The 26,286-nt window shown below is 45.0% G+C and overlaps 1 protein-coding gene across 1 annotated transcript in view; it reads right to left on the bottom strand.

The window, feature by feature from the left end:
* LOC105494839 (ribosomal modification protein rimK like family member A) overlaps positions 1-25,813 on the bottom strand; it is a 41,224-nt gene extending 15,411 nt beyond the window's left edge. Inside the window, exons 1-3 of the mRNA XM_011763723.2 lie at positions 25,508-25,813; positions 6,894-7,124; positions 1,938-2,024 (exon numbers count right to left, since the gene is read on the bottom strand). Coding sequence (XP_011762025.1) covers positions 1,938-2,024; positions 6,894-7,124; positions 25,508-25,670 — 481 coding nt within the window. The 5' untranslated portion in view covers positions 25,671-25,813. The remainder of the gene's footprint in view (positions 1-1,937; positions 2,025-6,893; positions 7,125-25,507) is intronic.
* Positions 25,814-26,286: the final 473 nt, after the last annotated feature.

Raw genomic sequence — 26,286 nt, forward strand, 5'->3', positions numbered from 1 at the left:
ACCGTGTTAGCCAGGATGGTCTCGATCCCCTGACCTCGTGATCCACCCGTCTCGGCCTCCCAAAGTGCTGGGATTACAGGCTTGAGCCACCGTGCCCAGCCCAGAAAGTATTATTAATAGTAGGTCAGTGGTTGCCCGGGACTGAGGGAGAGGCAATCGGGACTAACTCCTACGAGGTATGAGGCTTCTTTCAGGGGTGATGGAAACGTTCTGAAATTAAGTAGTGGTAATAGTTGTAAAACACAGTGAGTTCACTAAAATCCAGTGAATTTTACACTTTGCACTGGTAAATTTTTTATGTGAATTGTATTTCCATTTTTTACATTTATAAAACATTATGTATTACATTTAATTTCTGTTTGCTATCTTACCTTTCTACAATGGACGCTCTTTGAGGGCAGGAACTTTTGTTCTTATCTGTATCCCTGGAATAGTGCCTGGCATTTTGTAGGCACTCAATAAATATTTGAATTTTATGTGACGTGTATTTTACCACAATAAAAATGACTAGTTGAAAGGCTGGTTGAAATTGAGCTCAGTAGCATATCTGGATAGCACTAAGAGCCCCGCTTTGCCACCCAAGCTCCTTTCTCCGCTCCTCAACATGACTCATCTGTGCTTACAGGTTGCGTTGCCTACCCCTGCTTCCGTGTGTTGCTCGCTCACTTCCTCCAATTCAAATTCTACACTTCCACTGAAGTCTCCTTTTCTTCCAGTGAAGACTTCACGGCAGAACTGCACCCTCCCTCCTGTAGGCTCAAACAGACCCCTGGGCATACTTGCCATATCAGAGATCACCCTGCAAGGCAACGGTGTCTACACATTTGAGCTCCTTGAAATCAGTGACTGGGTCTAGTTCTATATATTTTTTTTTTTTTTTTTTTTTTTGGGACATGGTCTCGCTCTGTCACCCAGGATGGAGTACTGTCTAGTTCATTTCTATTGCATAGTCCCTACACCATAGTAGTTGCTCACTACTATCTATTTAGGGTGACCTGCCCTCACTCCAGATGCCCGGAGCGTTTAAGCATGCCACCTGGGTATCCCGATGAGGTAGCTGCTCATGTACTGCAGGAGGACTGCTTTCTGTTGCTGATGTCCCTACTGAGTCCCTACGATGCACTGAACACTGCAGTAAGCCTTACAGAGACAGATGCTGAGGATCTGGTCCCCACCACTGAGCAGCTTGCAGTCTAGTAAAGGAAGCAGGCATATAAACCTGTAACTGTTACAAAATATAGCACTCTGCTAGAGGCACATACAAAATGCTATGGAAACAAAAAAGGAAGAGCAATTAATTTTGTCTGGAAGACAGGGAGGGAGACCAGGGATGTGTGTGGAAAAGAAATGACATCTGGAGCTGGCCTTAAAGGCTGAGCAGAAGTTGTTGACCAAGTGAGCAGAGAAAGATGGCATTCTCAGCGAAGGGAAAAGAGCAGACGTTTAAAGAGGGGGAAATGCATGGTCTACGTGATGAATGAGAAGTAGTCTGGAATGGATTATGAAAGGTTCACGTGGCCACAGAAGGCTGCAAGGGAAGGCTGAGGCTGTTCGTGAGGGCCTTCAGTTTCCGGATGAGGAATATGGACTCTGTCTAATAGGCAGCACAGGGTCTTGGGAGGGTTTTTCAGCGAGAGGGTGTCAAGAATAGATCTATGTTTCAGAGAAATTACTTCAAAAAAAGAACAGAAGAGGCACTGGCAGCGGAGTTAGGGGAACCGATCAGCAATAAGTCAGGAGTTGACCGCAATCATTCGAGGAAGAGGTCAGCATGATCTGACAAAAGCAAGAACAAAGGACAAGGAGGAAGAGACACTGCAAGCTCCTCAAAGGGGAGCTCCATTTTCCTAAGCAGCACTTGAGGAATGTCTTGTCCAGGCAGAGCAGCAGCCCGAGTGGGCTGATTACCCAGGAAGCCCTGGAGAGGTGGCACTGACCCCGGTGGCCTCGTGTGCTCTTCACCACAACTGGGTAGCCCAGGGGCTCGGCTTCATCGATCATTTTTGAAAAGTCTTCATGCCCACCTGCCAAGAAAAGGTGAAAGTCAGTGAAGTAAGGCTGACGGTCAGGCAGTGGCCACCCCAGCCCTGCCCCTCTGTAGGAATTCTTGAGGCCTCATCTCTCTCATTAAGGCCACTCAAACCCATTTGATTCAACAGACACACATTACGTACCTGCAAGGTAAAAGGTGGGAGCAGAGAGGTAAGGAAACCAACATTTAGCAGGTACCTTCTGTGTGGTAAAGGCTTCACAATCCTTGTAACAATCATACAGGTAGATACCTTTCCCTTTACAATGACTATGGTAGGTGGACCCCCAAGATATCTGCTCCCTGGTGTACGCACCTTGTATAATCCCCTAAGTGTGAAAGGGACCAGTGAATATGTTGGGATATCATTCCTCTGATTTTGACTTAGTTAACCGAAAGGGAGATGATCCTTGGTGAGCCTGACCTAATCAGATGAGTCCCTTTAAAAAAAATGGTGAAACAGAGAGACTCTTCTGCTGGCCTTGAAGGAGCAAACTGCCATGTTGTGGAGAAGGCCATGCGGCAGAGAGCTGAGGACAGCCTCTAGCGGAGAATGTCGCCACTTGATGGCTAGCAAGGAAGTGGGGGACTCAGTCCCACAACTACAAGAAACTGGATGTCAACAATCAGGCAGCTTGGAAGAAGACCCCAAACTTCAGGTGAGACCACAGCCCCAGCTGACACCATGATTTCAGCCTAAGGAGACCTAAGCAGAGAACCCAGCTATGCTATGACAAGACTTCTGACCTGCAGAAACTATGAGGTAATCAATGGGTATCATTTGAAGCTGCTCAGTTTTTAGAAGTTCATTATGGAGCAATAGAAAATCAACACTCAAAGAAACCAAGCCTGGGGATTTGTCTCACCCAAAATTAAGGTATGACTGTGAAGCCTGAACTGGCTCCACCATACTCCTATAAGCCTTAATTTTAAAAAATACGAATAATGATGTGCATGAAAATATTTCTAAATTGTTTTATGAACCTGGGTTCCTATATATACTGTATCAAACATAATCTTTTCTTGATAACTTAGAGTCAATGTCATGAACATTAATGACTGCACTGTAATGCCCCAAGGGACTACATCTGCCCTCTCTTCAATGGCACCAAACTAGTGCACTTTCTAGTTTGGGAACCTGGTTTTTTAGTGGTTTGTCACATTTCTTGCTGTCAGATGTCAACTAAGATTTCTCGCTGCTGTCAGCATAGAGCAGAAAGAAGCCTCTTTTCCTGCTTCTCTTTGCTGTGGGCTTGGAAAGGACAAAGCAACTTATGAGATGACTTTTCCAGCACAGGGGAAACTAGGTTTCATACGAATCTGGAGGGCTTTCCCATTCATGAAGTGAGAGAGGGAGGTTCAATGCTTGTTGGAGTTTGTCACACGTATTTGGGCTGCTCAGAGGTCCTTTTCATTCACTTCCTAGTTCTCAAAAATGTGCTGCTGGATCGATGTGTTTTGTAGGTACAGTGGGGCACTAGTTTTCTCTCACTGCTGTAACAAATTACAGCTTGGTGGTTCAAACAACACAAATCTATTGTCATACAGTTCCGCATAGTTAGAAGTCCAACACAGGTCTCACTGGGCTAAAAAAAAAAAAAAGGTTAGCCAAGACCAGGTGTGGTGGCTCATGCCTGGAATCTCAGCACTTTGTGGGGGCCAAGGTGGGCGGATTGCCTGAGCTCAGGAGTTCGAGACCAGCCTGGACAACATAGTGAAACCCCATCTCTACAAAAAACACAAAAATTAGCTGGGTGTGGTGGTCCACGTCTGTGGTCCCAGCTACTCGGGAGGCTAAGGTGAGAGGATCAGTTGAGCCCAGGAGGTTGAGGCTACAGTGAGCCACATCATGCCACTGGTGCTGGGCAACAAAGCAGAACCCTGTCTCAAAAAAAAAAAAAAAAAAAAAAAAGATTAGCCAGTTGCATTCCTTTCTAGAGGAAAATCTATTTCCTTGCATTTTGCAGGTTCTAGAGGATACCCACATGCCTTGGCTCATGGCCGTCTTCCATGTCCAAAGCCAGCAACAGCAGGTAGAGTCCTCACACGGCATCACTGCTCTTCCTCCTCGGTCACATCTCCCTCTGACTCTCTCTTCTGCTTTCCTCTTCCACTTTTAAGGACACATACAACATTAGGCTCTCCTGGATAATTTAGAATAATCTCCGTAACTTAAGGTCATCTGCTTAACAACCAACTCCATCTGCTGCCTTAATTCCCTTTTGCCACATAACCTAACATAATCACAGGTTCTAGGGATTAGGACATGGGTATCTCAGGGTGGGGGAGTGGCATTATTCTGCCTACCACAGGCAAAGCAAAATACTCTAGAATACTAACAAGACCTGCCTAGTTTACAAGAGTGCTAATGACTTTAAAAAAAAAAAAGAAAATGAGGTCATGAAGGTAATTAGGGGCATCTTCATGAAGAGGATGTTTTGTTAAGAAGGGAACTCCCAGCTTCCTGCCGTCCCACTGATAAGCTTACGTTCTCTCTAGCCATCCTTTCTTCCTTTCTTTACAATGCAGTAAGAGAGGTCCCCCTAATCCATCCCTGCCCCACTGTCCTTTAGACCCCCTTTCTCACCTCCCCAGGGATCTTGCACCCTCTCTGCTATATCTGCAACCTCCCAATTCCTAATTTCGTAAGCATTTTGAACATGCTCAATTCTCTTCCATCATAAGCAAATAGAGTTCCTGTTTTTTGACCCTGCATCACCCCTTAACTGTAACTTTGTATCCCTACCATTGAGCCACGGAAAGAGTTACAGAAACCCACTGTTTCCATTTCCTCACTTCCCATTTATTTCCTCATCCCTCTTTCCAGCACTAAACTGAAGCTGTATTCATTAAACTCCCTGTTGCTGAACCCAACACACACATCAGTGTTGACATGTCACATTATGTTACTTGTCCTTTTGGAATCACACAATACTCTTGATTACACCATCCATCTTGGAATACTTTCCACTGACTTCTATGATCTCTCTTCTTTCTCTTCTCACCTCTCAAGTTGCCCGCTCTCCCTCCCTCCTTCCTTTTAAGACATGGAGTCTCATTCGGTCATCCAGGCTGGAGTGCAATGGCATGATCATAGTTCAAAGCAGCTTTGAACTCCTGGGCTCAAGTGATTAGTTTCTTTTACAGATTCCTCTTCCTGCATCCATTCCCTAAAGCAGGAGTCCCCAACCCCTAATTCCAGACTGTGGCCTGTTAGGAACCCGGCGGCACATCAGGAGGTGAGCAGCAGGTGAGCAAGCATTACCGCCTGAGCTCCACCTCCTGTCAGATCAGCAGCAGCATTACATTCTCAGAGGAGCTCAAACCCTATTATGAACTGCACATGTGGGGGGATCTAGGTTGTGCACCCCTTATGAGAATCTAACTAATGCCTAATGATCTGAGGTGGAACAGTTTCATCCTGAAACCATCCTCCCCCACCTCACCCCCATCTGTGGAAAAATTGTCTTCCATGCAACTGGTCCCTGGTGCCAAAAAGCTTGGGGGCCACTGCCCTAAAGGATTCCCTTCTTTTAAAAAAAATGTTGGTGTTAAAATATACATAAAATACACCATTTTAACCATTTTAGGTGAACAGATCAGCCCTCTTTTCTTCCTACATATTCTCCCTGAGTACTCTCATCCATTCCTGGGACTTCACCTCACCTAATGAAGGTTTCCAGCTCCACTTCCCTAGTCAGCACTTCTTTGAGAAGCTCCAGATTCATTTGTGTGCTGCCTACTAAATATTTGTACTTGTGTGTACTACAGACACCTCAAACAGATCATGTCCCAAACTGAAATCGTCTCTCCCCTATAATCCTTCACCCCCTACCTACAAATCAGCTTCTTTCCTCCCACATTTCTAGTCTTAGCGAATGTTTGCTTTCACCTCTGGTTGCTCAAATCAGAAACCCAGTCACTCTTGATTTCTCTCCAAACTCTCCATATAAATCAATCATCATGTTCTATTATTTCTACAACCTTCACAATTCCTGAATCTGTTCACACATCTTCATTCCCACCGTGAGTTTAGACCATCGTTGCTCACTTGGATTATTTAAAAAACCTACCACTACTTGTCCTGTCTCTACTTTGCCCCTCTCCAATTCCTCCTCCACAGTGTAGCCAAAGTGATCTTCTGAACTATAACTCTTATCAGGCCACCTCCCTGATTAAAGCCCTCCCAGAACTTCCTGTTAGTCTCGGGGTTAACCCTCATCTCCTTCACACGTTGTATGTAGTGCCCTCTTGTCTTCCCAGCCTCATATTTCAGCTGTATCTCGCTTAACATTCTACAAACTGCTCAGATTACCACCAACACATCAGGGGTCATTCCCCTCTGGGTCTTTCTATATTCTGCTCTCTCGTTACATTACCCCCCTCCCACCATCTCCCTTCGCTTAGCTAGATAACTTCAGCTTAGCTTATGTTAGCTCTTTTAGTAAGCCTTCCTCAATGTCTAAATGCCATTGGGAGCTCTCCTATGTACTCCTGCACCGCTCTGCATCTGATTCTTATCACGGCACGTTTTACATTGCTCAGAAATTGCCTGTTTACTTGTCCTCTGCCTCTGATGAACTGGGAATGCCTTGAGGGCAGGAGCCTCTTGCTTACCGCTGTAGCCCAGTGCCTAGCATGCTGCCTGGCACACCGTGTGTACCAGATATGTATTTAATGAATGACTTACAGAGGAGAAGACGCCAAGGCATTTTCAGATAGAAAGGCCGGGATAAAGATTTCAGATAGGCCAAGATGTTGAATCAACAGACTCACATTCAAAACCAACAAAGATATTAGAAGGTTTCTAGGGAAAGAAAACAGAGATGCACGTGATTTGGGAAGCTATTTCAAGCTGACTCACCATAGGAGAAGGTGTCTGGCATGGGGACCCCATGTCCAGCCAGTTCTTGGAACGTCCAGAATTTGTTGATGCAATTTAAGATGCTCTGTGGGCGATTGACCAACCGGCAGCCCAGCTTCTCCAGGTGTCGCAGGACAGTGATGTCACTGTCTGACTGCACTGAGGGTGTGGGTACCCGCACAAGCACTACATCCGGGAAGGTGGTGAGGGCCTTCTGGTTTAACTGGAGGCCTGCAATTCAAGGACAACAGTGAGTGCTGTGCCTGCTGTCATTTAGTCCACCAGAAGAAATGGTTCCAACAGACTCTTCAAGACTGAACCTAGCAGGAACAGAGCCTCAAAAAATGGCCCTCTGGACATCCTGGTGTACAAAGAAACTCTACAGGCAACCCTATATGCCAAACAAATGGGCAGAGCATGATCATGAGGAAACACAAAGGAATGAGCAGAAACAAAGCATATCAAGAATAATCTAGGTTAAAAGAATCCACAGGAGATAATATAGTCACCTTCCTTCCCATAGGACAAGTATGACTCAAAGTGTGGTGGCTTGGGAGGCTGAAGGCTTAATGAAAAGGAAATAGTTTAACCCACTTCAGGAATCCCTACCACTCTTTTATATCTGACTGGAATATTATATAGCCTTTTTTTTTTTTTTTTTTTTTTTGAGACAGGGTCTTACTCTGTCACCCAGGCTGGAGTACAGTGGCGTGATCTTGGCTCACTGCGACCTCTGCCTCCCAAGCTCAAGTAATCCTCCCACTTCCAACCCCCCAGTAGCTGGAACTACAGGCATGTACCACCATGCCCGGCTAATTTTTGTGTTTTTTGTAGAGATGGGGTTTCGCCATGTTGCCAAGGCTGATCTCACGCTCCTGAGCTCAAGCAGTCCACTCGCCTCGGCCTTCCTAAGTGTTGGGATTACAGGCATGAGCCACTGAGCCCAGCTATGCAACCATTTAAATGATTTTATCAACATAATGCACAAATGTCAATGTTAAGTGAAAAAACAGGATACAAAATTATAAATAATGCATTATGATCTCAACTATAAAAACAGATACAAGTTGGGAACAGCTAGAGGAAATACACCAACATTTTAATGGTAGGTAATGGAATTACAGGTAGTTTCTTCTTTATATTTTATACTTATCTGTATTTTCCAAAATTTCTCCAAGTACTTATTACCTTTGTAACAAAAAAACTTTCTGAAAAATCCATCTACTAAAAATCAGTTCAATTCAATATCAAAGAAAACTAGAATGCATCCAAAGACAACCGATCCACTTCGCAGACATGATGCTATATTCCACTGGGTTAAATAGGAATATTAACTTGAAGTGAAGATTCAGAAGAACATGAGCAGTCTTCAAGTTTCTGAAGGGCTTCAGTGCAGAAGAATTATTTGGCTTGTCTTCTATAACTCCAGGAGATAGAGATATCCATAAGAGCATTATTTTGTCTGTTCACTGATGCATCCTCAGCACCTAGAATAGTGCCTGCTGCATGGTAGGCACTCAATGTTTGTTGAATTGAATAGAAGTTACAGGGAGATGGATTTGGGCTCAACAAAATGGATCCTTTTCCACTCCCTTAGGATGTAAGGGCCAAGGCTCATCACTCAAAGATGGTATAAGACAGCATGTAAGGGTAAGACGGGTTCACAGCAACTCGCTTGGTCCCTCCCAGTCCTGACATCCTATGGCTTGTATTACTCTAAGTCATAACCTAGGTCTCTATGGTGCACCCAGAATCTGGTGATGGAATGATACAGACAGGATATGGAATGAGGAGGGCAATGAGAAGCTAGTTCAAGGAATTATACTTGGTCTGCTCTAATTAACCTTGAAGGAATCTCTAAAATGCTCTAAAGAATATATGATATTATTTTATTTTTTAGAGACAGGATCTTGCTGTCACCCAGGATGGAGTACAGTGGTGTGATCACAGCTCACCACAACACCTAACTCCTAGGGTCAAGCGATCCTCCCACCTCAGCTTTCCAAGTAGTTGGGACTACAAGTGTGCACCAGCATGCCTGGCCAATTTTTTAAAAAATTTTGGGGAGATGCAGTCTTGTTATGTTGCCTAGGCTGGCTGGTCTCAAACTCCTGGTCTCAAGTGATCCTCCTGCCTTGGCCTCCCAAAGTACTGCGATTACAGGCATAAGCCACTGTGCCCAGGCAAAAAAAACCTTTAAAACACAATTTACAGAGACACTTTATAGGCTTTAACCCAAAGCACCTTCTATTTCGTAAGTGATATTATACTGCATAACCACATAATTCTAGGGGGAAAAGGGTGCTAATGAAGTTACAATTTCTCCACCAGGTGATGAATAATATCAATACAAAAACTCTAAGCACAAAGATGAAAAACAAAACACCCACAAAACTATTCTATGGCTCTGAATTGCACCCTTTCCCCCATTCTAGGAGATATTTCACTGATTAAAAAGGGGAGGCGTAGGTACAATCATTACGATAAACTGTTTTTTGTACTTCCACTGATCGTGTGAATCCAAGGAACTGGAACCTAATTCTCAGGGATGATTTATAAAGAGCATCCAAGTTATCTTCACTTTGCTGTCAGAAAACTGTATCACTTTTAGATGCCTTTACTGTTCTTTGAAAAATTTCATTGCCACTTACAGCCCTTGGGGGAAATAATATGAAAGGTAAAAGTAAACCATGTGTAGCAGCCTCAAAAGTGGTTGGAGAAAAAAGAAAAATACTCAAGTGGCTTAAGATAGTAAATACAGAACACCCAGGACAACATTACACAGTCAGATAATATATGTGAAAATGCTTTGACAACTATAAAATGCTATACATATGTGAGGCACTGGCATTGTTACTACACAGACATTCTACTAAGCAAAGTAGGGACAATTTATGGAGATTTTTACCACCTCACAGGAAAAACAGCTTTACAACAGAAACATGACCTAGAGAAACAAGAAGCAGCAAAAACGTCTGGCTTTCAAATCCCAACATGAGACCACAGACAAACAAACTTCTAAATGGGAAGAAAAGAATTCAATCATTTCTGGAAATACCAACCACAAGTGGACAGAGACAACTCAGCCTCAACGAGCAGATTCACATAGACCTAGGAAGTCTTACCAGGACTTCATCTCTCTTCTCCAAAGGTAAATCTTTGGGCCTGGCTCATTCCAACTGAAGCCTTTAATAAATGAAGAATGGAATGGGTTAAAGTATAGCCCAAAAGGCTCTACTAAGCAGTTAGACAGGTCTTATGCATGCTGGCTGTCCAGCCCTGTGCAGAGAGGGACATGACAGGTTTAGGGACGCAATTGCAAAACTAATCACAATCTTTGCCCATTGACACAGCTCTGACTTTTTTTTTTTGAGACGGAGTTTCACTGTTGTCGCCTAGGCTGGAGTGCAATGGCACGTTCTCGGCTCACCGCAACCTCCACTTCTCAGGTTCAAGCGATTCTCCCACCTCAGACTCCCAAGTAGCTGGGATTACAGGCGCCTGTCACCACACCCGGCTAAATTTTTTTTGTATTTTTAGTAGAGACAGGGTTTCATCATGTTGGCCAGGCTGGTCTCCTGACCTTGTGATTCGCCGCCTCGGCCTCCCAAAGTGCTGGGATTACAGGCGTGAGCCACCATGCCCGGCCCTAGCTCTGACATTCTTGCCATGGGCAACTTCACATGCCCCCTGCTCTTTGCCATTGTCACTGCCATCATATTTCTAGTAGTAGGAGACAAGCAGCAGCTGGTCATAGTGGCTTCAGTGGGAGCAACAGTTCTACACAGCCATGGCCAAGGACAATTTGGATTTAAGGCTGGCCCTTGGCAAAACTGTCTGTAAATTTTGAGACCTTTTAACCATGTAAGCGATTTCCCTCTCACCATTAACATCTCCGCTCAGGAAAGGACCTAATGAACCTAATGCAGGATGGAGCTTAATCTATCACCTTTCCCAGGATCCTTAACATTTCCGCTGCAATCTACGGACCTCAAGTCAAGGGAATGAAGAGCTGATGCAGGATACCAGGAAGGACAGGGCTCTGCTTGGTTGCTGGTCAACAGAAGGAAAGCCCTCAACACTCAGAGGCTCATGCCCTCCAAGCAGAGGCTTCATGTGATTGAATACCCTAGTGCTCTTAGGTATCACCTTAACTTGGGGAGAGGGAGAGGCAGCTGAGTTGTTTCTGGAATATTCTGGGGTCTCCCAGACTCATGGGTTGGGCTTGAGATTTATTATGTTTAGCCTCAAACCACTAAAAAAAAAAAAACTAAAACGACCACTCTATCCCCAAACAGGTCAATAAAATATTAGTGGAAAAAAGATCAGACCTCAAACAAGTTAGGACAGTGACCAATTGCCAACCCAGTTAAAATCAACTTTTTGAAACCAAAATATTTTCTCTATATTCTAAAAAAGAATAATCTACTTTTGTGGGTAATTGTCTTCTGATTTCCTTTTGAATTCTCTATTTATATTTGGAAATATTTTAATGTATTAAAAACAAGATAGAAAACCAGGATAACTTTTCCCAAAGAACAGAGTCTGTTTTTTCTAACCCATATATTGGGTTCAATTAAATTCTACATGACTAGGCTGGACACAGTGGCTCTCGCCTGTAATCCCAGTACTTTGGGAGGCCAAGGCAGGTGGATCACCTGAGGTCAGGTGTTTAAGACCAGCCTGGCCAACACGGTGAAACTCTGTCTCTACTAAAAATACAAAAATTAGCTGGGCGTGGTGGTATGCATGCCTGTAATCCCAACTACTTGGGAGGCTGAGGCAGGAGAACCACTTGAACCTGGGAGGCAGAAGCTGCAGTGAGCTGAGATCACATCATTGCACTCCAGTCTGGGCAACAAGAGCGAAACTCCGTCTCAAAAACACAAAAAATTTTTCTTAACTAGACTTATGTATTTGTATGTGCAATAGCAAAGAAATGCACTTTATGATAAAGAGAAATAACTTCAGCCATGAACAAATCTTTATTGGAAAGCAGAGTTCTAAAACTTAACCATTCTCAATGATCACACCAATAGAGGGAAGCAGAGGCATGGATAATAAAAGGTGCTGTAGTTCAGATTAGAATTCGGACAAGATTTTTACTGAGCATCTATTGTTTTAGGTTATTTGCTAAGAACTTTCACATATTACCTCATTTAAATTAAAAGTGCCTTATAATACAGATCCTTGGAATAGATTTGACTATAAATGTCTTTGCATTTACACAAAGCCGATACATAAGTCATCACCCTCCAACCTGTGCATGCATGTCACTCACATATGTGTGCACACGTGTGCATCCTTGGATTCACTAAAGAAAGCTTCAATACTAAATGGATGTCTGGTACGCCAGAAAAAACCTTCATGTACAAAACAAGCAGAAAAATTAAGAAAACAGCAGGAAACTAAAGCATGATAGCAAACAAGGACCCCACTTATGGTAGCTTTTAGAACCATTATATTTGAGCAGGATCATGTAACAGTGGCTGGCAGTGAAACTCTGGAAGTTACCAGAAAGGAATCAACTATATAAATAACATGAGTAGGCCAAGCGCAGTGGCTCACGCCTGTAATCCCAGCACTTTGGAAGGCAGAGGCAGGCAGATCACCTGAGGTCAGAAAATCGAGACCAGCCTGGCCAATGTGGTGAAACCCTGTCTTTACTTAAAATACAAAAATTAGCTGGGGGTGGTGGCAGGTGCCTGTAATCCCAGCTACTCAGGAGGCAGAAGAATTGCTTGAACCCAGGAGGCAGAGGTTGTAGTGAGCCAAGATCGCACCACTGCACTCCAGCCTGGGGGACAAGAGTGAGACTTTGTCTCAATAAATAAATAAATAAATAAGACAATCTACTTAGCATTTCAGATTATCTTGTGTTATGAGGAAGATGTGTTATCCAAACATGACTTGGTGCACCTCCATCAGTTTCCACCTTTCCCTTATTTCTTCCTACCCCACCCACAGCATTTTGTTGTAAAACAGTTATTTTTATTCTTAACAAGTAGATGCCACACCCCTCCTCCTTCCCTTTTAAAGTTCTTTGTGACAATGCCCAAAGAAATCTCAATGCCCACCTCACTAAAATGCACAGACATTTATGTGGCCATTTTCTCTTTCCACTAACTGTGATTTTGAAGTGATTTAATTCAATTCAACATTTACTGAACTGGTTGGTATGACTCAAACACACTATTAAGCAGGAATACAAAGTTGAATTAGACAGTCTCTGCCTACCAGGAGATTATAGTCTCCTGACAGAGAAACATAGAGACATAACTTACTCATTTTTTTCACTCATGAAACACATTTATTGTTTCACATATTCATTCAGTGCATATTTATTTAGCACCTACTTTGGGTCAAGCCCAGTGTTAGTTTGGTTTCCTGAGAAGCTCAATCAGACAAGGATTTAAGTGCAAGTAGTCTATTTGGATAGTAATTTCAGGAAACGTTGAGAGGGGCATAGAGAAGGGAATGAGGCAAACAAAACATACTTTATCAAGTGAGTTACCACCTCTCAGCAACCAGAGCTGAATCCTGCTGAGGAACTCTAGGAAATGGCTTAGTACATGCACTTCAGCTATTCCACCTGAGAGGCCAGGGAGTCGATGATTTCAAGTTTTTATTTTGAGACAGGGTCTTGCTCTGTCACCCAGGCTGGAGTGCAATGGCATGATCTCGGCTCACTGCAACCCCTGCCTCCCGGGCTCAAGTGATTCTCCTGCCTCAGCTTCCTGAGTAGCTGGGACTATAGGCACAAGCCACCATACCTGGCTAATTTTTGTATTTTTTGTAGAGACGAGTTTTCACCATATTGCCCAGGCTGGCGTTGAACTTCTGAGCTCAGGTGATCTGTCTGCCTCCGCCTCCCAAATTGCTGGGATTTCATAAACTCATAATGTCTACCTCTCAGGGTAGGAGCCACGAGGCCCAGCCAATTTCAAGTGTTTACACATCAACTCAGTTTTCGGTTAAGGCTGTTCCAGGGGCATGGTGTTAATTTCCCGACCCTTCTGGCTTGCAATACATGTGTGGGCAACATGGGATCCTGTACCAGACAAAGCCCTCTGACAGGTGCAGGTGCTGGTAGTCAGAAGCCGGGCCCTGGTGCAATCAAATGGTGAAAGCCAAAGGGACTGACAGGGAAGGAACAAGCACTGTCTTCTTAAGGGCTGGGCATGGGAGTTGAGAGGTGTGAGTAAAACAAACAACATCCCTGGAATTTAAGACAGACAACACACAGTTGTTATTAATGCTATCAATGTTCTGTGTAGAGCACCTGGGTCTTGTGGAGCAGCAGGAGAGAGAGGAGACTGACTATAACACAATGCGCTAAGTGCTCCAACAGACCTACATCAGGGTCCAGGGACAGCAAAGGAGGAAGGAGCAGTTAGGATGATTATCTCTGCCTGGGGAGAGAGAAAAATCAAGGAAAGTTTCAGAAAGAAAATGTTGACTCCTCGTGCCTCTAAGCTCTGAAGAAATGTTAAAAACTAATACATTCATAATCTCTACCTCTCAAACAAATCAACAGTAAGACATTGCATCTTATAGGCACTGAGTTCAAGAATGTCTCAGGGCTAAAGTAACTCCTTGGAAAGGCCCTTCAAGAAGTCAAAACAACATGAGATGAAAGGTAATTTGGCAAAGTGGATACAGTATTGGCCTTCAAGTCAGAGACCTGATTTATTTAGCTGCTATCATTTAGCTTGGCAAGACACAAAAATCTCTTTGGTTCTGTCTCCTCTTCTATAAAACGGAAGGGCCCTAGAACCTGGCAAAGCTTCCTCCCTCATCTCCCTCGCCACCTCACAACATGATCTTTCTTCAGCTATGAAGACAAAGCTCAGCAAGTTCTTCTCCTCTGTTCATATCAGTCATCCAAGTCTCAGTCTCTGATGCCACAGCATTTCCCTGGACTCTAGACCCCACATGGCTCTGACACCGCCTTTTCTTTTTTATTATTATTATACTTTAAGTTCTAGGGTACATGTGCACAACGTGCAGGTTTTTTACATATGTATACTTGTGCCATGTTGGTGTGCTGCACCCATCAACTCATCAGCACCCATCAACTCGTCATTTACATCAGGTATAACTCCCAATGCCATCTCTCCCCTCTCCCCACAATAGGCCCCGGTGTGTGATGTTCCCCTTCCCGTGTCCAAGTGATCTCACTGATCAATTCCCATCTATGAGTGAGAACATGCAGTGTTTGGTCTTCTGTTCTTGCGATAGTTTGCTGAGAATGATGGTTTCCAGCTGCATCCATGTCCCTACAAAGGACACGAACTCATCCTTTTTTATGGCTGCATAGTATTCCACGGTGTATATGTGCCACATTTTCTTAATCCAGTCTGTCACTGAGGGACATTTAGGTTGATTCCAAGTCTTTGCTATTGACACCGCCTTTTCTCATTCCACCCTCCACCTCTTCCCATCTCCACTCTACCCTCTGAAACTCAATGGGCAGAAAATTCCCTTATCCTCAACCTTTTCCATGTGCCTTCCCTTCACCTTCCTTCTTTTTCTGAGTCCAGCTTGCACCCTGTCTCTCACCAATGGCACTGCTTCCCCAACGGCCCTCTAAGTTGTGGCTGTTTTCTCCCCTCTTGCCACAGATTACTGGGCCGAGATATCCTCCTTGCTCCTGACTGCAATTACCAGACCATTCTGCCTTCTCTCCTCCCTAAAATATCCAGCCTGAATCTCATCAGGCCACACAACACATCACCCCTTCTTGTGCAAGTCGTCTACAGAGCCCAGGTCACTCCCTCTCTTCTTGAAACTTTAGCTCCTTACTCCCACACTGTCAGAAATATTGGTGATTTCCATGTCCCTATGAAGAATCCTTTCAATGCCAAGGACTCTCAATGTCTTGACCTCCTTTTCTCCAAAGATCTTCTCCACCATCCCACCTCAGCTACCACTCCTGGTTACATTCTAGACTTTGTGCAAGAATCTTTATTCTAATCTCCAACCACTCCTCCTATCTTTCCAGCTTGCTTCCTCTAGTACTATACATTGACCCAGCTATGCATTGACCCCACAAGAAGCTACCATCCACAGGTACCACCATCTTTTCACTGTCCCTCCCTTCATATCTTCAACTTCCCTTCTTATCCTATTCAAACTCCATAGGCAAGCACCATGATCACTTCCTGCATATACCCTCAAATCCTTGCACCCACTTACTGTTTAGGTAAACCACTACTCTGGTCAGACCGATCCAACCCTCTACTTTGTGTTCCTCCTTTGTAATGAAACATACCTAGAGAAAATACACAAACCTGCTCACTTGTCTCAAGGGCACCCTTAATGTCTGGCAATCATTTTACTTCCCTAGTCCCTTCACTCAACCTCAACACTATTTCACACTTTCTCTTCTTATCTTACACTTTTATTACTTTGTCCCATCTTCTCATTCTTCCTATCTCAATGTGAAAAATTGAAGCAATCAGAAAAGACCTTCTCTATAAGTTCCCACTATCACATCTATCCACCCACCTGCACCCATGACATACAGATTACCTTCTCTGTTCTTATAATGGCTGAACTGTCCTTACTCCTAGCTTAGACCAACCCCTCCAAATACGCGGTAGATCCCAGCCCTTCTCAGCCGCTTAAAGCACTGCTCCTGCCATTTGCCTGTCTCTCCTACATCACCAATTTCTCCCACTGTATTAGATCATTCACGACAGCACACAAACGTACCGTTATGTATCCCTTCTTTATGAAAAGTCTCTCAGCTGGGCACGGTGGCTCATGCCTGTAATCCCAGCACTTTAGGAGACTGAGGCGGGCAAATCAATTGAGTTCAGGAGTTCGAGACCAGCCTGGCTAGCATGGTAAAACCCCATCTCTACTAGAAACACAGAAATTAGCCGAGTGTGATGGTGGGCACCTGTAGTCCCAGCTACTCAGGAGGCTGAGGCAGGAGAATCACTTGAACCCAGGAGGCAGAGGTTGCAGTGAGCCGAGATCGCACCACTGCACTCCAGCCTGGATGACTGAGTGAGACTCCATCTCAAAAAAAAAAAAAGGAAAACAAAATCCTCTCAATCCTGTCTCACTTTGGGCTCCCATCCTGTTTTTCACCTTCCCTTTACAACAAAACTCCTAGGCTGTTTAGATTCACTCTTTCCTACCACTTACCTGAAACTGCTCTTCCTGGGGCTGCCAAGGCTACATGCACATGCTAAATCAATTCTCATTCCTCATCCGACTTCATCTACCAGCAACTCTTTTTTTTTTTGAGATGGAGTCTCGCTACGTCACCCAGGCTTGAGTGCAGTGGCATGATCTCTGCCCACTGCAACCTCTGCCTCCCAGGTTCTAGCGATTCTCCCACCTCAGCGTCCAAAGTTGCTGGGATTACAGGCGTGCACCACCACGCCTGGCTAAATTTTTTTTACTTTTAGTAGAGACAGGATTTCACCATATTGGCCAGGCTGATCTTGAACTCCTGACCTCAAGGGATTCGCCCACCTCGGCCTCCCAAAGTGCTGGGACTACAGGCAAGAGTCACTGTGCCTGGCTTACCAGCAACATTTGACATGATCTGATCACATCTTCCTTCTTGAACGACTTTCTCCACTTGGCTTACAGGACACCCACTCTCCTGGGTTTCATTTCTTTTTTTACTCAGGATTCCTTGCTAGTTTCTCCTACTCACTCTGCCCACTAAGCACTGGAGCTCACTCTCTGAACCCTTCTCCAACTATAGTCACTCCCTTGATAGGTGTGTAAAGGTGCTCCTACTTTGATAGCTCCAGGCCAAGCCTTTCTCCTGAATCCCAATCTTTCCATAAATGGCTACCTGACATATCCCCTTGGATGTTTAATGTGCAACTCACACTGAGTTCTGATATTCATCACTTGCCCAAACTTATACCTGTCTTCCTTTCCATATCAGCAAATAACATATTTTATTCTTCCAGCTTCTCCGGCCAAAAACTTTGGAGTCCTCCTTGACTAGTCTTTCCTGAACACCCAATATCTGATTCAGTAGTAAAATCCTGATCACTTTGTCTTCAAAATATGCCCGATCCCAGTCACTTTTCACCTTCTCCCCTGAAATCATTCTAGCCCAATAATCTCTTCTCACCCGAAATGTAGCAATAACCTCCTAAGCAACCTCCCTACTTCTGCACTTGGTCCCTCTGGTCTATTCTCAACAGCATAGCCAGAATGACTCCGTGACCCATTAGGCAGATCATGTCGTTTCTCCGATCAAAAGCTTTCAGTGGAGGCCGGGCGCGGTGGCTCACGCCTGTAATCCCAGCACTTTGGGAGGCTGAAGTGGATGGATCACGAGGTCAGGAGTTCAAGACTAGCCTGGCCAAGATGGTGAAACCCCATCTCTACTAAAAATACAAAAATTAGCCGGTATGGCGGCATGTGCCTATAATCCCAGCTACTTGGGAGGCTGAGGCAGAGAACTACTTGAACCCAGGAGGCGGAGGTTGCAGTGAGCCGAGATCATGCCACTGCTGTACTCCAACCTGGGTGACAGAGCAAGACTCTGTCTAAAAAAAAAAAAAAAAAAAAAAAAAAATTTCCGTGGTCCAGGCACAGTGGCTCATGCCCGTAATCCCAGCACTTTGGGAGGCCAAGATGGGTGAATCACTTGAGGCCAGCAGTTCAAGACCAGCCTGAACAACATGGCAAAACCCTGTCTTAACTAAAAATACAAAAATTAGGTAGGTGTGGTGGTGTGTGCCTGTAATCCAAGCTACTAGGGAGGCTGAGGCAGGAGAACGGCTTGAACCCAGGAGGCAGAGGTTGCAGTGAGCTGAGATCGCACCACTGTATTCCAGCCTGGACAACAGAGTGAGACTCCATCTCAAAAAAAAATATATATATATATATCCTTCAGTGGATTCCAGCTCATCCAGAGTAAAAGCAAAAGTCCCTCAGTGACCCACCAGGCCCTATGTATCTGCTTCCTCCCCACCCACCTCTCTGATCTCCTCTCCTGATACTCACATCTGGGCTCACTCTGCTCTGCCACGCTGGCCCCCTTGCTATTCCCTGTTGCCTAAACTACTGTACTTCCAGATATCTAAACGGCTTGCATCCTCGCCTCCTTCAGATCTTTACATGGATGTCATCTTCTGGGTGAGGACCACCCCAGCCACACTGTCTAAAATTGCAATCCCCTCTCTTACCTCCAGAAATGTTCTCTTTTCTTTGTTTCTCCTTAGCTCTTTTCACCAATATACTATACTTTGCATTTACCTTGTTTACATTCTGTTTTCCCCATCTAAAATGTAATCTACTTGAGAGGCACAGATTTCTGCCTACTTTATTCTGGTGCCTAGAAACAGTACCTTATACACAGTAGGCCATCAACAGATATCTGTTGACAGGATTTATAAAATGAATAAAATCATAATAATGAGCATGAAGCCTGCCTCTGTTCCCATTCTCCATTTTATCTCTACTGCCTAGCACAATGCCTGGCACAGTGGGCACTCAATAAATATTTGTTAAATGAAATAAATGAATGTATAGGATTGTTGAAAAGATTAAGACACATAAAATATACTAAAATGTTAACAACATAGTTACAGGAATGAAGAATCAGTATTCCTGTCAGTTCCTCAACACAAAGTAATCTAAATTTATCACTTTCTCATAGTGGAATCTGGAGTTACATGTTTTCTTTTTTTTGAAACAGGGTCTCGCTCTATTGCCCAGGATGGAGAGCGGATCCTCCTGCCTCAGCCTCCCAAGTAGCTGGGACTACAGGTGCACTCCACCATGCCTGGCTAATTTTTATTTTTTATTTTTTGAGACGGAGTTTCACTGTGTCACCCAGGCTGGAGGGCAGTGGCGTGATCTCCGCTCACTGCAACCTCTGCCTCCCGGGTTCAAGTGATTCTCCTGCCTCAGCCTCCTGAGTAGCTGAGATTACAGGTGCACTCCACCATGCCTGGCTATTATTTATTTATTTATATGAGATGGAGTCTCACTGTGTTACCCAGGGTAGAGGGCAGTGGCGCAATCTCAGCTCCCTGCAACCTCCGCCTCCCAGGTTCAAGTGATTCTCCTGCCTCAGCCTCCTGAATAGCTGGAATTACAGGTGCGTGCCACCAAGCCTGGGTAATTTTTGTATTTTTTTTTTAGTAGAGACAGGGTTTCACCTTGTTGGCCAGGCTGATCTCGAACTCCTGACCTCAAGTGATCTGCCTGCCTCAGCCTCCCAAAGTGCTGGGATTACAGGCACCTGCCACCACACCCCATCTGATTTTTTATTTTTATAGAGACAGGGTCTCTATAAAAAAATTTTCAGAATATGTTATAGGTTTGTGTTAAAACAATATAAACCCAATTATAATCCAAAAACAATTATAATCCAAATTATAATTGTTTCTCGGGACAATGGGTAAAGAGGCCAAGGAAGTGGCTGGAGTGAGGTGAGGCTAGCACTGACGTATGTAGATTCAGTGTCCTCCCTGCTAGTGAGGGGAGTGGCAAGGAGGTGTGGATGGGTGGAGATGACACAAACATCTCTGAGTGATGGCTGTACTCCCTTCCACCAAGCAGGCCCAACAAATTTGGTGGAAGTGTTCTGGTAGCAGCAGCAAGTGGTTCAGAAATCTAGGAGTAGGGGCCAGGCTCGGTGGCTCACACCTGTAATCCCAGCACTTTGGGAGGCCAAGGTGGGCATATCACCTGAGGTCAGGAGTTTGAGACCAGCCTGGCCAATATGGTGAAACCCCATCTCTTCTAAAAATACAAAACATTAGCCTGGTATGGTGGCACGTGCCTGTAGTCCCAGCTACTTGGGAGGCTGAGGCAGGAGAACTGCATGAACCTGGGAGGCAGAGGTTGCAGTGAGCTGAGATGGCGCCACTGCACTCCAGCCTGGGCAACAGAGTGAGACTCCATCTAAAAAAAAAAAAAAAAAAAAAGAGGAAGAAGAAAAGAAAAGGAAATCTAGGAGCAGGGCTTTGAGATCCAAGAAGGATCTCATCTACTGGTTCTAAAACTCTTCCTAACATAGTTCATGGGGTGTAAAAACTCCTGTTAGAAACATAAACTAAACATCCATCCCACTCTCAGCCCTTGCGGTGAGCCTACAGATATAAATGTGGACCCAAGGGGTAAAGCACATCCATGCAGCACTCACGTCTATTTGGAAATATATGGTAGGTGCTTGTACTCATTCCCTGACCTTTCTTCCCACGAGTGTTGTACAGTGGTATCATGTGGATTATAAGATGTCGGGCACAAGCTTTTAGCAGGAACTGAAGTTAAAGATCAAGTTTTCTGCACAAAAGTTAGCATGGTACCTCTTTCCTGCCAGTGTCTTCTTGCACAGTGATGGGAGTCCATCCTTTCTCTGTGAGCCTTTGGCTGCCTTTTAGTGATCCGAGGTAAGACCATTTCCTTATACAAATGTAGTCAGAATCCACCCATTCCCCACTCTTTTAAATCTGACTCACCTGATTACTACAAAGACCCAAGTAAAAGGATCCAAGAACACCTTGATTTAAAGAATCTGACCTAGAATTTGCCATTTAGCTACCAACGTTTTAGCTCTGAATGTAAGGGAAGGAATGCTGAATCATCCTGCTCCTAAGAGACAAACAGTAACACAACCTCATTTCCAGGTCAGACTTGTTTTATGTCTTGGTGGGTATCTGTCCCTGAGTTTGTTACTACACTTGTTTCTTGAGCCAATTAATCATACAGAGCTGTGGGTGGGCAAATAACTTAATTCTTCCTAGTGAATCTGTCCTCATTTACACATCCCCTCATGATCTCCCCCACACAGAAGCTCCTTAGCTCATTGCAGTAAAAGTCTCACATACTTCAAATTAGCTTTTAAGACACTTCGTTTAGTCATCCAACACACATTAACTGAAGGCCTACTATGTACCAGTTACGAAGCACACATTTGAAGAATCCTGGTTCTTCAGAGGGAGGGGGAATATAAACTGTATAAATAGATAAATTATAGCAAAATATGATGAGTGCTATTTTAAAAGGTATGGACAAAGCTATTTGGCAGCAGATGGAAGAGAGGGACTACTTGGGGACATTGGGGACAAAGAAAGGAGCTCAAGCAAGCCTTTTTAGAGACAAGTGACTTGTGCTGGATTTGAAGGATGAATAAAGGTGAACCATGTGGGAGGGAACAGTGGGCATCCGAGGCAGAGGGAATTTAATGCAAGGTCTGGAGTCACAGACAGGCATGGTGAAATCAGTGTAGACCAACGCAAAGGATAGAGTGGAAGAGAGGAGACAGTGTTTAGACCAGAATTACTGAGTATTTGTCCTAACTCCCAGCCGGTGCTATATTCCCATATATCCTTATTGGCATTTAGAAGAGTTAACAGGTAAAAAGAAGTTACACCTATGCCCGGCACAGAATAAACACTATATATATATAGAGAGAGAGCTATGACCATTATTATTATTATGTGCATTCTGGTGTCACGTTCATCACTTTATCCCTAGGGTTGAGGATATTTAGTACGTATTTGTTAAATGAATGAAGAACTTGCCGTTTCTAAAAAGGAAACGGAGATGGACATGATTTTCATATAATGCTACACCCAGCAAAGAGTGAACGAAGGCTGTTTTCTACAGGATTGCTTCAGTCACCTAAAGATCATTTTCCTCTCCCCACTGTCTCCCCACTCAGATTACTAGATTAAAAATAAAAATCATGAAAACTTATAATCTCTTGTCTGAATCCTATTTCCAGATATAACCTGAAACTCTAAACCCTGGATTTGGCCTCCCACTAGCCTCCAAAGAGAAAAGCTCAGGAATGAATTTAAGCAATTGGCTGAGGCACCACCATACCTGCCCCAATCAACTCCATCATCATATTCCTACATTAATATAAAGAAGCAATGGAAAGGAGTGAAGGCACAAAGGCTTTGTAAAGGTGATACCTGAACTTCCTAAATTATAAAATTACATTCCAAAGTCACTGTCTAGCCTCAACATAACTCAATTCAGTTCAATTCCACATCTTCTGAGAAAGGTACTATAGGCTACAGACATCCTAAAGGAAGCTTATTCCATATCACTGGGCTAGAAATTAGAAGACCAAGTTTTTTAACTTTAGGTTTGCTGTTAACTAGCTGGATGGCATTGAGGAAGTCACTTCACCTCTTGGAGCCTCAGGTTCTTTGTAAAATGAAGGAATTAGAATGGATGATCTGAAAATCCTTTCCAGCTCTCACATTCTATAATTCTCAAACAGTAAATAGTATCAATATCATCATAACTACATATTTCTGTATTTCAAGGCAAGTTGAATTCTGGAATTTTTTTTTTCGAGAAATACTTTGGCTCAGCAAATTGCCAGGGGTTTTCTATAGTTTGACTACAGAAGAAACTGAGAACCAGAGATCATATCCTGATTCATCAACAAAATATGTACTGAGAGCCTACCAAGTGCAAGGCACTATTCTAGCCACTATTATAGCACTGAACAAAGCCAACGAGGTCATTCTCACGGGACTCACTTGTGCTTTAATTAATCTGCTTCCATAACAAATCTTTGGACAGCTTTGGACGGCAGAATTGGTGATCTAATAGTTTTGTTCTACGTTTTGTGATTTGTGTGGGCTACCTCGGGATTAACAAAAACTAAAACTGCATCAAAAAATAACTGTCTTCAATTTCTCCATTGACCAGGCAAATAGCTGTGTAGATTTTCCTGTAGTTAAAAAGAACGGGCTGGGCACAGTGGCTCACGCCTGTAATCCCAGTACTTTGGGAGGTCAAGGCTGGTGGATCACCTCAGGTCAGGAGTTTGAGACCAGCCTGACCAACATGGTGAAACCCTGTCTCTACTTAAAAAAAAAAAAAAAAAAAAAAAAAAAAATTAGCCGGGCAAGGTGGTGCAGGCCTGTAATCCCAGCTACTCAAGAGGCTGAGACAGGAGAATCGCTTGAACCCGGGAGGCTGAGGCTGCCGTGAGCCAAGATGGCGCCATTGCCCTCCAGCCTGAGCAAGAGAAAAAAAAAAAAATGAACTCCTGGTTTGTGAATAGATTAAGGTATTTTCACACACGAATTCCATTAATATTTAAGACACTAAACAAAAGGGTTTGAATGTTCCCTGTGGCACTAACATTTTATTTTATCTTTTTCTAGGACTGATTCTTTAAAATGGGGTTTTAGATACGGAGCATTTTCTTGCTCTTACAGAATTTGTTTCAAATTCTTACAGAATTTGAAACACATAAATTTAAAGTGAGAGGAACCTTAACCCTTAGTTTCTATAAATGAGAATCCTGAGATTCAAAGACATAAAGTGGCTTGCCCAAAGCAAAGCCAAGATACTCATTAACTGCAAAGCTGTAATAGGAATCCACATCTGCAGATTCCCTGTTCAGAATTCCACTTCTACATTAACTGTGAGAGTTTTAATAAATCAAGGAGAGACGGTACCAGTTGCAGCTGAAAGATACTGTTGTAGATTAAATGTAAAGTACCTAATGTTTATGGTATATTTCTCCAACAGGATATACAATCTGATATTAAGTATGAGGGGACTTCGATAAACTTAGGGATGAAAAAATCTGTAACAGCTATATTCCACTCAGAAACAGGTCATATTCAAAATCTCACTTGGAAGTAGTCTTTCCGAATTCGAAATTCCTTCCTCTGCCAAAGCAAAGTAGCAAATTACGAGCTTATTTAACCAGAAATAATTGTTGAAATAATGCGAACAGTAACCCAAGATGCACCCTGAACTGGGGGCAAATCCTTTTGAGTCCTGGACTCCCTGAAATGGTTGGATGCCTCCCGTGGAGCCCCAGAAACACTCAAACAGCAAGCCAGAGGGAGTATTCTGCGTCAGGGATTCCTAAATCAGAGAGGCCTGTATTAAGGATATATGGAAAAAATAATTAACCTTTTGAGGTCAAATCCACAGATGACAACCATGTCTTACCCACAAAAGTCTCCTGAACACAGCAGTGGAGTGATCGGTGAGGCCAGAACTGTCTGAACCTGAAATCCCGACTCTTCTGGAATCAGAATTCAACGCTGCTAGGGAGAAGGATGAGTTAAACCCATCAAAGGTCTACACTCCCACTTTACACTCGAGAAGTGACTCCAATCTTTCTCAGATTTCCCCCATATGTGGCTTTCTAGTTTGGAAACAATATTCTATGTGGTGCCCATTACTGCTGCTCACACACTCCTAAAAAACTTTTTTAAAACAGTCATCTTAATCGTAATTTTGTAAATCTGTTGTGGGTTTCTAGAAACCTCAGACTCTAAACTGTCAAGGTATTGATGCGAGCAGGATTTGCAAATTTGGGGGTTAACAGCCTGATTTTCCTCGGACACTCGGGCGGCTTCAGGTGAATTTGGGTTTCTCACAAAATGAAGTCCCCTAAGTAAATTAAATCGCGTTCTCGAATCTTGGCCTCGGGGCAGGTGGTGATGGTTAAAGAACCTATGAAGGTTAGCGGCTTTCTCCAACCCCAAGCGGTCTCGCAGCGGGAGTGCGGCTGGTGTGCGGGCCTGAAGGAGACTCCGCTACGGGAGGCCGGGCGAGCTCGCCCACCCGGCCGGCTCTCATGGACCCCGGCGCGCCTCCCTTGCCCTCCCGGGGCCCGCCTCGCTCACCGAGGTGGCCGCCGACGATGGTGACGGCGATCTGGTCCATGAGCACCGCCCGGAAGCGCACGTCCTGCTCGGAGCAGCGCTGCCGGAGGGCGCGCAGGATCTGCACCTGCGGGTAGTCCTCGCGGATGCGCCGGTCCGTCAGGAACCAGAGCTGGGAGCACATGGCGGCCAGGGCGGTGCGCCCCGCGCGGCGCGGACCCCTCGGCGCCCCGGGCCGCTCGCTCAGCAGGGCGAGCGGAGGGGCGGCCGGCGTCCGGGGCGAGCGCGCCGCGGCTCCGCTCCCGCGGGTGCGCCAGGCGCCTCTGCAGCCCTGACCCAGCGAATCCGCCCGGCCACTCAGCGCCGCCGCCGGCCCCGCCAGCCAATCAGCGCGCAGCGGCGGGCGCTGGCGGCTGCAGAGGCGGCCCTGGCGGGCCGCGCCGGGAAAGGACGGCGGGTCGGAGACCTGCGGCGGCGGGGGAAAGGACCTGGGGTTCCGGGGACCGAGCCGCCGGCGGGCGCAGGCAAGGCGGAGGAGGGCAGCCCCGGCAGGCCCCGGACCCCCGGTGGGCGTGGCGCTGCGGGCTAGGGTGGGACAGCCGGAGCGGGAGGGGCCGGGGCGGCGGCCCAGTGCGGCTCGGAGGGTTTCCGAGCTGACCGGCCAGCGATGCGCAGTGGGCGGCGGATGCGTCTCTTTGGCGTTCCGGAGCGCTCGGAGGCTGGTTACACAGGCGGACGGACGCCTGCTGAGCCCCAGACAGGGAGGGCCTCGGGGACGTCCCAAAGGAGATTCTGGGGCC

This window comes from Macaca nemestrina, chromosome 1 (genome assembly GCF_043159975.1).
Source record: "Macaca nemestrina isolate mMacNem1 chromosome 1, mMacNem.hap1, whole genome shotgun sequence".
NCBI lineage: Eukaryota > Metazoa > Chordata > Mammalia > Primates > Cercopithecidae > Macaca > Macaca nemestrina.